General features: G+C 43.9%; 1 protein-coding gene across 6 annotated transcripts in view; it reads left to right on the top strand.

Moving 5' to 3' along the window:
• Nucleotides 1-13,612, top strand: part of svopl (SVOP-like) — a 154,002-nt gene that overhangs the window by 67,901 nt on the left and 72,489 nt on the right. For all 6 annotated transcript variants that reach the window (XM_068051046.1, XM_068051051.1, XM_068051049.1 and 3 more), the window contains 4 exons: nucleotides 3,046-3,140; nucleotides 5,265-5,363; nucleotides 8,932-9,003; nucleotides 11,701-11,825. In XM_068051046.1, the coding sequence (XP_067907147.1) occupies nucleotides 3,046-3,140; nucleotides 5,265-5,363; nucleotides 8,932-9,003; nucleotides 11,701-11,825 (391 nt within the window). The remainder of the gene's footprint in view (nucleotides 1-3,045; nucleotides 3,141-5,264; nucleotides 5,364-8,931; nucleotides 9,004-11,700; nucleotides 11,826-13,612) is intronic.

The raw sequence follows: 13,612 nt of genomic DNA, 5'->3' as shown, positions 1-13,612 counted from the left end.
ACCAAAGCCTTTGTGCCCTTCCTAAAATTTGCATATCGAGGCCAATGATTCTATGATTCATCACTCCAGGAATCAAGTACAAAAACACCGCTTCAAACTATTAAGCGCACCGACTGCTTCGGACAGTTCAAGCAGCTGTTCGCATCTGGTTATAGTGGGATTACCCTAGTGGATCAGTCAGCTCCAAACACTCCCCCTCCCTGGGGCTTCTAGAACTCCTGAGATTGATGTACGCCTTTCTTGCCAACATGTTGCAGTTGGCAAGCTACAGGTTGTAGGGGATGATGCACGGTTTGTTGTCCACACTGCGTCGCCCACTAGCTCCGGCATCTTGGTCAACAGGTGCTCCAGGATGGCTGGAAGTGCCACATTTATCATCTGGTCATTTACACAGAGCTGGTATCTCTATTCAGATTATTTATTTATTTTGCCCCACTTCTGTAGAGTATTCTTTTAAAATTGTTCTGTTACTCTAGCCACCACATATAGAAGGCAAATTGCATTGGTGTCAATACTTTTAAGAGGTGTGGCTTGGCATTTTGTCTGGGCACTGGGTGAGGACAGTATTAGGCTTGGGTGTGATGTCCCTCAGTGAAACAGTTTATATTCTTTCCAGGCTCAAACTGAAGTCTATTGGACCTATTCCAGCAGAGTAATTTACTGTCGCTCTGCATCCTTAAATATCTTTTCTGATGTCTATCATATTCCCTGTTAATTAAGAATAAATACTTGGGCGATGTCTGCTGGCCTCTGGAACTGAACTGAGTTAGCAAGCATGGTAGGAGTGGAAAAAACTGATGCAGGAGGGCAACAGGCCATTCTGATTGGTGGATACCATCCTTTGAAAACACAATCTTGTTCAGAGTCCATATTGCACTTTTTTTATATCTACCCGACCGAGAAACCAGTCTGATTTTTCTTTAAAACTGTTGTACATTTAGACCACAATTAAAAATAGACAGGGAAACAAAGAAACAAAATTGTAGTTTGACCTTATGGTTGCGAGTTGTGCCTCAAAACTTTTGTCCTTTACTGTGTGTGTTTGTTATGACGTCAGGTTCATAAACCAGCCAAAATTGTTCCTAACGCATGCAAAATTGGGTTACATTTTGAAATGCCCCTTAACCTGAAAGAGTCATATAAATTGGGTTAATCTCTATCCTGTTCCAATTCATAATTCACACAAATATTTGGCTCCCAACCGGTATGAGTAAAAAGAAGTGAAGTCTATTTATTCGTGCTTCTTTCCTTTCCTCACCAAAATCCTTGAATGTGTTGCTACCTCCCAAAGCCATGCCCATCCTTCCCAGAACTCCATCTCGAATTCAGCTTTCTGTCCCTGCCACAATACTAAAATGGCCCCTATCAAAGTCATAAATGACATTCTATATGACTGTGGCAATAATAAATTATCTGTCATTGTCCTTCTCGACTGGTTTGCAGCCTTTGACACAGTTGACCAAACCATCCTCTCCAACGCCTCTCCTCCAACACCCAGCTAGGTGGGACTGCACTCACCTGGTCCCATTCTTATCTACACAATTGTAGCCAGACATTCACCTGCAATGTCTTCTCTTCCTGCTCTCACACTGCTACTTCTGGTGTCCCACAAGGATCTATCCTTGGCCCCCTCCTATTTCTCATCTACATGCTGCCCTTCGGCAACACCATCTGAAAACATAATGTCAGGTTCCGCATGTATGCCGATGACACACAGCTCTACCTCTATACCATCTGTGTTGACCCCTCCACTGTCTCTAATTTGTCAGACTGGTTGTCTGACATTTAGTATTGAATGAGCAGAAATTTCCTCCAATTAATTATTTGGAAGACCGAAGCCGTTGTCTTCAATCCACGCTACAAACTCCACTTCCTAGCCACTGACTCCATGCCTCTCCCTGGCAACTGTCTGAGGCTGAACCAGATTGTTCACAACCTTTGTGTTATATTTGACCCTGAGATGATCTGCTGACCACACATCTGCACCATCACTAAGACCGCCTACTTTCACTTCCGTAACATCGCCCGTCTCCGCCCCAGTTCAGCTTATCTGCTGCTGAAACCTTCATTCATGCCTTTGTTCCTCTAGACCTGACTATTCCAATGCACAGCTGGCCAGCCTCCAATCTTCTACCCTTCATAAACTTGAGCTCATCCAAACCTCTACTGCCTGTATCCCAACTTGCACCAAGTCCCGTTCACTCATCGCCCTGTGCTCGCTGACCTATATTGCCCCGTGGTCTGGCAACACCTTCATTTTAAAATTCTCATCCTTGTTTTTAAATCCCTCCCTATCTCTGTAATCTCTTCCAGCCCCACAACCCTCTAAAATATCTGTTTTCCTCCAATTCTGGCCTCTTGAGCATTCCCGCATTTAATTGCTTCATCATTGGCCATGCCTTTAGCTGCCTAGGTCCTGAGCTCTAATTCCTTCCCTAAACCTCTCCTCCTCTCTATCTCTTTCTCCATTTTAAGACACTCAGTAAAACCAAGCTTTTCAACCAAACTTTTTATCTATCTTAATATCTCCTTCTATTGCTCCGTGTCAAAGGTTATCTGATAATGCTCTTGTGAAGTGCCTTAGAACATTTTACTCCATTAAAAGCAATATGCGAACACAATTTGTTGTTCCTATTAATGATGGCATTTGGTCTTAATCGCCTTTAGTAAGGAGAAAATCCAGTTCAGGTTGTGACAAAGAAATCAAGTGTTTTTGTTCTGTCTTAGTCTTGTAGTGATCCTTGTAGCTTAGTTGCAGGAAGTTAGGAACTTAAAAACCAGCTGCAGGCAGAATCATTTGCTCAGCTTATCTCAGTACACACGTGTTAAAGATTTATTGGCCATTTCCAAGACATGAGGGAAAAGCCAAACCAATTCAAACTTGGCTGAGTTTCAATCCCAAATCCCAGTGTGAAAGCCCAGTATGCTAACCCACTGCTATGAACCAGTAACCTGTGAGTGACCTTCATGCAGCCAAAGATGAAGCTATATTTACTGAATTATCTTTCATTTCAAATTCGGTAAGTGACTCGCTTTGTTTTTCAGCCCCCAAAAAAACTTATACAGTGGAGGAAGCAGTGGAAACTATTGGCTTTGGGCGATTCCATGTTTTGCTGCTGTGCATTATGGGGAGCACCAACGTAAGTATTGGTAGAATGGAAACTGGTTGAGCTCTGTAGTGCATATTGCCAGAACATTGAAGGTTGACAAAGGTAGTTTTGTCAGCACTTTCAACCAATTGTAAGGTACAGGCCAAAATTTAACCATTAGTGGCGGGGTCAGAGAGGTGTAAGTGGAAACGGGTGGCAAAGTCCCTCGCGCTCAGACCTTTGCTCCCAATTTGACCATGCGCAGCCAGCCAATTAGCGGCTGAAAGATGGGGGTCACTGATGAATCCTTACATGGGAGGTAAGGTAGTGGCTGCTTCATCCTGTGACCCGGAAGAAGGTGCTGGCGGCAAGTTTAAAGGACTGCCAGCACCCGATGCCTATAAGCAGATCCCCATGCCACCTGGGAAATGCTGCGAAGGGGGTGACCCTTCCCATCATTGCAGAAAAGCCACCCAGTCCTTGTCCCCTAATAGGCTCCTGTCCAATGAACCCCCTGCCAGGAGGATTAACTACTCAAGGGGGCCTGAAGCCGACACAGATGTTTGCCCTTCTCTTTCTGTGCTAATTAATCAAAAGGTCTCATTGAAAGTCTGCCGAGTGCAGCAGGCCCCGAAAGCTGCTGCCATTGTGCCACCCCTTAAATACCGCTGAGACTCCGAACCCTCATGTGGCCCGTGCACGGCTCATAAAATTCTGAGGGGCACACAAAATCGGTGTCAATTACCTCCTCAACTATCTTAATTGGCCTTTAATTGCTCATTTGCAGATGCCGAGTGGAGTCCCACTTGGCTCGCCGTCAGCCCTTGTTAAAATTGCGTTCCAGCATCATGAAGTCGGGGGCCCAACCCGACATCATCTGGCGCTATTTTATGTCCCCCCCGCCTCCATCGTTTTGAACAGGAAAAATTCTGGCCACAGAGCAGAGACAGAAAGTACAATGTAATACCTTGTCCTTTGAAAAGTGCTCAGTAATTCTGAATTAATCAAAACTTAAGGATGATCTTATCCACCCTAAAATGAGAAAGGTTTGGGACCTTGAAGTAGAAACTGCTAATCTTACAATCACAGTAAAACTGCCAGTGGGAATGAAAGACTTAATTAAGAGTTTCCGCCCTTAAATGCCAAATCTCTGTGCCAGGTTTTCTTGATAAACCAGATTCAAAACATCAGAGAGACAGGGCGGTGCAGAAAACAGCCATGAAATTCTAATACTGAGTTACAAAGAATTTTACAGCATAGAAACAGGCCATTCTTCCCAACAGCACTCTGCCAGTGTTTATGGGCCACACAAGCCTCATCCCATTACTTCATCTCAACCCATCCCTCGTACTTAAATTCGTCAGATGGCACCTTCAACAGTGCAGGACTCCCTCAGTACTGCACTAAGTGTCAGCCTAGATTAGGTGCTCAAATTCCTAAAGTGGGGCTTGAAGGCATCACCTACTAACTCAAGTTCAAGAGTACTACCACTGAGCCAAGGCTGACACTCAGTCGAGAGGGAAAGGGAGAAATTTGGCCTTGAAACATGGCAATTGAGGGGAATATTGTAGAGGTAGCCGAGCCATTCTGACTCATAAGGCATGTCCTAAGTTAGGTCTCACACATGAGATTCTTGAGCCACTTAGGGATGAGAAGCTGAGCTGGTTTCCTCATGGGTTTATCTTCTCCCAGGAGGGCTGCAAACAAGGCTAAAGAGGCCCACCTGCCCTTTCCATTGGGAGGAGGCCACCCACACCCTTCAGATGCACCCCTTTGGATATCAACCTAATATTAAGAATTGGGGCTCCAGTCTTTGTTCACTGGACTGTCTGGAGTGAGGTCTGAACCCAACCCTTTTGACAAAGGTGGAAATGTGACCACTGAGCCACTCTATCCCAATGGGAATACCCCACTGGATATCACTCCTGAGACAATATTCTAGTCTCCACTCACTCGGGCTGTCTGGTATAGAGCTGGAATGATCCACCTTCTGATTCTGAGCCAGGAATGCTATCACTAAGCTAAAGGCTTGCTCCAATAAATTGGGTAGAAGAGGTAAATGGTATCCTGGGTAGGACAGTAAAGGGCAACACCTGAGATTATTTGAGGACTGGTTGAGATGTTTGAATATGTTTTTGAAGGCTGATTTTAATATTTCCCTGGTTGTTTCTTCAGGTGGCTGAAGCCATGGAGATCATGCTACTGGCAGTCATTTCCCCAGTCATTCGTTGTGAATGGCGGCTGGAAGAATGGCAAGTTGCCATGGTTACCACTGTAAGTTTACTCCATTGTGTTTCCAATCCTATTTAGGGCATTATATTTCTGTGCTATAACATCTTTGATCTGTTCATTGCAGCGGAAGGTATTCACACTGGTCAGTTTATCTTGTGGACCAGGAGCAGCGTTGTACTCCAGCAAGTTTGTGACGATCTTTCAGAAACCAAATCCAATCCAAGTCTCAGCTGAGAGAAGCATGAATAGAGTTATACAGCACAGAAACAGGTCCTTCGGCCCATCTTGTCTGTGCCGGCCATCAAGCATCTAACTATTCTCATCCCATTTTCTAGCACTTGGCCCAGAGCCTTGTATGCTATGGCGTTTCCAATGCTCATCGAAATATTTCTTAAATGTTCTTGCCTCTACCACCCCTTCAGGCAGTGTGTTCCAAATTCAAACCACCCTCTGGTGAAAGTTTTTTTCCTCAAATCCCCTCTAAAGCTCCTGCCCCTTACCTTAAATCTATATCCCCTGGTTATTGACCCCTCCGCTAAGGGAAAAAGTTTCCTCCTATCTAACCTATCAATGCCCCTCATAATTTTGTATACCTCAATCATGTCTGCCCTCTGCCTTCTCTGCTCTAAGGAAAACAACCTTAGCCTTTTAAGTCTCTCTTCATAGCTGAAATGCTCCAGCCCAGGCATCCTGGTGAATCTCCTCTGCATCCAGTGCAATCACATCCTTCCTATAGTGTGGTGCCCAGAACTGTACACGATACTCCAGCTGTGTCCTAACTAGTGCTTTATACAGTTCCATCATAACCTCCCTGCTCTTATAATCTATGCTTTGGCTAATAAAGGCAAGTATCACATATGCCTTCCTAACCACCTTATCTACCTGTGCTGCTGCCTTCAATGATCTATGGACAAGTACACCAAGGTCCCTCTGACCCTCTGTACTTCCTAGGGTCCTACCATCCATTGTATATTCCCTTGCCTTGTTAGTCCTCCGAAAATGCATCACCTCACACTTCTCAGGATTAAATTCCATTTGCCACTGCTCCGCCCATCTTATCAGCCCATCTATATCATCCTGTAATCTAAGGCTTTCCTCCTCACTATTTACGACACCACCAATTTTCATGTCCTCTGCGAACTTACTGATCATACCTCCTATATTCACATCTAAATCATTAATGTACACTACAAACAGAAAGTGTCCCAGCACCAATCCCTGCGGTACACCACTGATCACAGGCTTCCACTTGCAAAAACAACCCTCTGATTCCTGCCACTGAGCCAATTTTGGATCCACTTTGTCAAATTGCCCTGGATCCCATGGGCTCTTACCACCTTAACCAATCTCCCATGCGGGACCTTATCAAAATCCTTACTGAAGTCCATGTAGACTACATCAACTGCTTTACCCTCATCTACACATGTAGTCACCTCCTCAAAAAATTCAATCAAGTTAGTTCGACACGATCTCTCCCTGACAAAGCTGTGCTGACTATCCTTGCTTAATCCCTGCCTCTCCAAGTGGAGATTAATCCTGTCCTTTAGAATTTTTTCCAATAGTTTCCTAACCACTGATGTTACACTCACCAGCCTGTAATTGCCTGGTCTTTCCCTGCTACCCTTCTTGAATAATGGTACCACATTCGCTGTCCTCCAGTCCTCTGGCACCTCTCCAGTGGCCAGAGAGGATTTGAAAATTTGTGTCAGTGCCCCTGCTACCTCCTCCCTTGCGGTGTGGTCAACTTCTTGCTAGAGTAAATGAGAAGAACCTAAACTTCTTATCATCTTCAGGCTTTTAAAACTGAAGCCTGGAGTTGCTCGGTTGCTGTTTTCTGATTCACCTCTTTCCCATTTCTATTTTGGTGCTTTGCACTGAACCCTTCACTTTGGTTTTTCTTCTATGAAGTAATTTTTCACTGTTGGAGTGTTATTGTTGGTGATTTCTTTTAAATTCAAAAGAAGTACTTTGTATTTGTATAGCGCCTTTCACAACCTTAAAATGTTCCAAAGTGCTTTACATTTAATTAAATTTTTTTGAAGTGTAGTCACTGTTGTAATGTAAGAAACACAGCAGCCAATTTGTGCACAGCAAGGTCCCACAAGCTGCAATGTGATAACCATATAATCTGTTTTAGTGATGTTGATTGAGGGATAAATATTGGATGGGACACCGGGGATAACTCCCCTGTTCTTTGAAATAGTGCAATTGGATTTTTTACGTCCACCTGAGAGGGCAGATAGGACCTTAGTTTAACATTTAATTCGAAAGTCAGCACCACCGGCTGTGCAGCACTCACTCAGTACTGCACTGAACTGACAACCTGGATTGTGTGCTCAAGGTTCTGAAATGCGACTTGAAACTGCAAACCTCTGATTCGGAGGTTAGAGTGCTGCTGAGCCAAGATTGACATCTACATTTTGAGGACTGATGTCAGGAATCACATCTTCATCGAAAGAGTTGTCAAGATCAAAAATGATCTTCCATATTGGGCAGTGGGGGTTAAGCCTGTGCTTTATAGAAACACAGGAACAGGGGTAGGCCCTTCGGCCCCTTCAGGCCATTCTGTCATTCAATGAGATCATGGCTGACCCATACCGTATCTTCACCTGCCTTGGCTCCATATCCCTTAATACCCTTGGTCAACAAAAATCTATCAATCTCAGATTCAGAATTATTAGTTGAGGCAACTGCTTTTTGTGGGAAAGTATTCCACTCTTGCACCACCCTTTGTGTGAAGAAGTCTTTCCTAACCCCTCTCCTGAACGGGCTGGCTCTGATTTTAAGATTACATCCCCTTATCTTAGAATCCTGCGGCAACAGAAAAAGTTTCTCGCTATCTACCCTTGTAATTCTTTTCAAAATCCTAAACAACCTCAGTCAAATCATCCCTTAACGTTCTATATTCCAGGGAATACAAGCCCGTTTTATGTAATTTTTCCTCATAATTTAATTTGGAGCTTGGGAAAATCTGTGTCGTATTTGTCCAAGGCCAATATATCCTCTCTAAATGCCCAGAATTGTACACAGTACTCCAGATGTTTTCTAACAAGAACTTTGTATAGCTGTAGCAAAACTTCTTCCCATTATATTCTAGCTGTCTAGTTGTAAAGGCTTTTTAATTATTTTTTTGTACCTGACCACTGCATTTTAGTGATCTGTGAACATGGAGCCTTAAATCGCTTTGAATCTCCACTGTTCCTAGCTTTTCAACATTTGAAAAATACTTGTATCTATCCTGTTTTGGTTCAAAATTCATGATCACACACTTAATGCATAGTAATTTATCTGTTACAGTTTTGCCCACTCACTTGATCTATTAATGTCTTTTTGTAATTTTATGCTCCCATCCACGCTGCTTACTATGCCTCCAATCTGTGTGGAATGTTTTTATTGGAATAATTTAAAATGAGATCTATTAACATCGCGAGCTATTTTTTCCAGAATGTGCCAACTGTGCAGGTGTCAGCTCTTAGTGGGAGCAGCAGAATAAACCAGATATACTATAATTGTTTTTTTTTTTTGGAGAAGTTGTATTAATTTGGTATAATTAAGCGAAATTAAGGCCAAGATGTGACTAATGTGTACCTTTAAACAAAAATCATTCCAGATGGTGTTTCTGGGCTTTATGTCGTGCAGCTGGATTTGGGGTTACTTTGCAGATCGATATGGCCGTTGGAAGGTGAGTCATATATTTAGTTTTTAGCAACAACTTGCATTTAAGTAGTATCTTTAATATAATAAAACACCCCAAGGCACTTCATAGAGGCATTATTTAAAAAAAATGACACCACGCCACATAAGGAGATAATAGGTCAGATGACCAAAAGCTTGGTCAAAGAGGTAGACTTTAAGGAGTGTCTTAAAGGAGGAAAGCAAGGTAGAGAGATGGAGAGGTTTAGAGAGGGAATTCCAGAGTTTAGAGTCTAGAAAGCTGAAGGCATGACCACCAATAGTGAAATGATTAAAATGGCGGTACTCAAGAAGCTTGAATTAGAGGAGCGCAGGTATCTCAAAGGGTTGTAGGGCTGGAGGAGATTACAGAGATAGGGAGGGGCGAGGCCATGGAGGGATTGAAAGCAAGGACAAGAATTTTTAAATCGATGCGTTGTTTAACTGGGAGACAGTGTAGGTCAGCGAGCACAGGGGTGATGGGTGAATCGCATTTGGTGAGAGCTAGGACAGGGCAGCAGAGCTTTGGATGACCTAAAGTTTATTGGGAGTAGAATGTGGGAGGCCAGCCAGGACTGCATAAGAATAGTCAAGTCTGCAGGTAGCAAAGGCCTGGATGAAGGTTTCAGCAGCAGAGGAGCTGAGACATGGACAGAGGTGGGCGACATTATGGAGTTGGAAATAGACAGTCTTAGTGACAGCACGGATATGTGGTTGCAAGCTCAACTCGGGGTCAAATATGGCACCGAGGTTTGAACAGTCTGGTCTAGCCTCAGACAGTTGCCAGGGAGAAGGCTGGAGATGGTGGTGAGGGAGCAGAGTTTGTAGCAGGGATCAAAGACAATGCCTTTAGTCTTCCAATATTTAATTGGAGGTCATTTCTGCTCATCAAATACTGGATGTCAGTTAAGCAGTCTGCCAAGTTGGAGTCAGTGGAGGGGTCAATAGAGAAGCTTGAAATGCATTCTCTTCTCACGAGAAATCAGAATTTATTTTTGTGCAATGAAGGTCCTTTGATTTTGTGTCTTTGCAAACATCCTGTACAATATTGGCATCTGAATTTCATATTCCCCTTCGATTACAGGGTGACAATTAGTTGCTGAATCCCAAGAATGTTTTGTAGGCTGACTGAACTCATTTCATTTATGAGAATTGCAGCTATCAGGAAGAGGATACCATCATTGATTACATTTCACACACTTTTACTTTATTTTGAAAACTGAAAAAAATATATATCTGACTGTCCTCCTGTAGCTCACCAACTAAAATATTAAGTGCCCCATTTTGTTCAGCAAGCAGTTAGGAAGGAAAATTGTATCTTTATTGGAAGGGGTTTGGATTATAAGAGTAAGGAAGTCTTGCTACAATTGTATAGGGCTTTAGTGAGACCACACCTGGAGTACTGTGTACAGTTTTAGTCTCCTTACCTAAGGAAGGCTATACTTGCCTTGGAGGGGGTGCAACAAAGGTCCACTAGATTGATTCCTGGGATGAAAGGGTTGCCCTATGAGGAATGATTGAGTAGAACGGGCCTATATTTTCTGGAGTTTAGTAGAATGAGAGTTGATCTCATCCAAATGTATAAAATTCTTAGAGGGTTTGACAGTGTGAATGTTGAGGAATCTGGAACCCAGGAACACAGTTTCAGAATAAGCGGACAGCCATTCAGGACCGAGCTGAGGAGAAATTTCTGCACTGAGGGTTGTGAACCTTTGGAATTCTCTACCCCAGAGAGCTGTGGATGCTCAGTCATTGAGTATATTCATGGCAGTGGCTAATAGATTCATGGATATTAAGGGAATTAAGGGATATGGGGATAGTGTGGGAAGGGGGAATTGAGGTAGAAGATCTGCCATGATCTTGTTGAATGGTGGAGGAGGCTTGAAAGGCCAAATGGCCTACTCCTGCTCCTATTTCTTATGTTCTTATGTTCCATAATTTGTGGAACAAAGAGAAACTGGGACATGGGATCAAATGGACACAGATTCAATAATCATCCCTTTAGGTTCACAGGATGAATTATTAATTGAATCTTGGGGGAACTGCAGCTAACATATTACTACAGTGTGGCTAGCACATGCTAGGCAGAAAGATTCTGCAAGGATGTTAGCATAGTACTCATGTTACTGGCCCAGTAATTCTCTAAACCTAAACTAAAAATCTAGAGAATGTGAGTTCATAATCTTAATATTGCAGTTTGATGGTTCGAATTCAGTTAGAAAAAAAGCTGGGTTTTTTTGTAAAAGTGATCATAAAGTTATTGAATTGATGTAAAAGCCCAACTGAATCACTAAAATCCTTTTAGGTGAGAGCAATCTGCTGTTCTCTGCTGGTCTGGCCTCTCTGTGGCTTCACTGACGCTCACTTCCACCTTCTTCATTTAAAAATTTGGCATAAAACTTGACTTGAATATAGGTTTTCGAAATTTGTTCTCTTGCTTTTCTTCAAATATTTTTGAAAAACAACCAAGCAAATAATGTTACAGACTCCAGAGGAACTTTGTACCACGAAATGCATCCTGGAAATTGTGCGTATGACACACACTCAGATTGTAGCATCTGCCCTTAGCTGATAGAATCTTAGTCCTGAGCAAAGATCCAAAGCTATTTAATTTTTCTGGACAAGGCACACCGTTTCGGCAACATTACAAGTGTTTGGTCAATAGGTAGTGCTGGAACCTTGTTTCTCACTTTGCTTTCTGTTCCAGGTTCTTCTTCTTGTCACGGTTTGGAGTTCCTATTACTCAGGCCTGACTTCATTTGCACACACCTATGGCTGGTTTGTCTTCCTCCGTTCCATGGTAGGATGTGGAGTGGCCGGTCAATCACAAGGGTACGAAGTATATTGTCATCCACCTTTTCCTTTTTCTGACCAGTTACAGCATTGGTTGCCAGCTGCCTGGAGGTTACTTGTTTCAGTGTTTCCGATGGGTTCTTTGTTGGACCAATTGGGAATGGTTGTGAGAGGACCAAGAAACATCATCAAAAGCAACTGTGCCTGGATGAAAAGGACAGAATGGCTATAGGATGTGATTTTCCTACTATACATGATGGCCGCTATAATGCATAATACTCTTATGATATTCTACTGTATAACAAGAATGTTTTGGATCACGACTGAGTAAACTAAACAAAACTGCATGCAATGTAACAAGTTGTGTGTCAGCTGTGCTTCAGTTGATAGCAGTATTACCTCTGAGTTAGAAGATTGAGAGTTCATAGTGGCATTCTAGAGACTTGAGCACAAAAATCTCAGCTGACACTCCAGTGCAGTACAGAGTGAGTGCTGCACTGTCAGAAGTGCTGTCTTTCAGAAGGGATGTTCAGCTGAGGCCCTGTCTGCTGTCTCAGGAGGATGTAAAAGATCCCATGGCACTATTTCAAAGGAGAACAGGGGAGTTCTCCCTCGTGTCCTGGCCAATATTTATTCTTCAATCAACAGAACAAAAACAGATTATCTGGTCATTATCATATTGCTGTTGGTGGGAGCTGTGTGTAAATTGGCTGCTGTGTTTCCAACATTTCAACAGCAACTGTACTTCAAAAGTATTTAATTGGTTGTAAAGCACTTTGAGACCTTGTGTAAAATGTGGTATAAATGCACATCTTTTTAAACTGCAGTCAGTGTTTAGTGCAAGCTGTAATTGCATACCATTTACAGGGGATTAGATCGGTTTAAGTACATAAAAGGTCATTGGACCTTAACAAGGTGCTACTTCCTTAAACAAAAGGAAAATACTGCAGATGCTGGAAATCTGAAATAAAAACAGAAAATGTTGGAAATACTCAGCAGCTCTAACAGCATCTGTGGAGACAGAAACAGAGTTAATGGGCTGGATTTTACCTTAGCAAGACGGGAATTCACCACCGACGTAAAAGTCAGTGGCGAACCTGCTTCCGTCTAGCCTGGAGATCTGTCCCGCATTTTACGGGTCCCCAGGCTTTAATTGTCCCGAGGCGGGACTTCCACCCACATGAGGGAGGAAGTACCACCTCATTGAGCTGCCGGCCAATCACTGGGCTAGCAGCTCTTACTCCCAGCAGCGCCATCGGGGAGCAGTGGCCACTGCAGGGACTACAGCCCAGCCAATGCAATGGAGCCAGGAGGGAAGGTAAGTTGGGCATGCCTCACCAGTGAGATCGGTCGTGCCCTGGTGAGGCTAGAGTGATTGTTTGGGGGGGGGGGGGGGGGGGGAGGCGGGGGTGCGTCTTGGGTCTCGGGGGTGGGTTGGGAGGCAGGGGCATCCCTCAATCAGACACTTTGTGCCCGACTGCCATGGCCCCCATCCCCCAGTGCACAGAAAGGCTGGCAGCTATCGCTGGGTGGCCTTTCATGTCCCCAGCATGCCCACTTACCACAGGTAAAATACCTGTGGAGGCAGGTGAGGGCCCATAACTGGCTGTTAAGTGGCCACTTAAGGGCCTTGATTGGCCTCAGGCAGATGCACCATTTCCAACACCCACCCCCCCCCACCGCCCGCCCAACTGTCATGAAATTGATTGGAGGCAGGAGCGCGGTGGGTAGGCCTCCTGGAGCCTCCCACTCAATTTTACACTGCCCCATCCTCCCCCATGCCACCATCCAACCCGCTGGAGCGGTGTAAAATTCAGCCCAATGCT

The sequence above is a fragment of the Heterodontus francisci genome, chromosome 18 (assembly GCF_036365525.1).
Source record: "Heterodontus francisci isolate sHetFra1 chromosome 18, sHetFra1.hap1, whole genome shotgun sequence".
Lineage (NCBI taxonomy): Eukaryota > Metazoa > Chordata > Chondrichthyes > Heterodontiformes > Heterodontidae > Heterodontus > Heterodontus francisci.
Note: the sequence above shows the minus strand (reverse complement) of the source record. Positions and strands in the feature narration are given on the sequence as shown.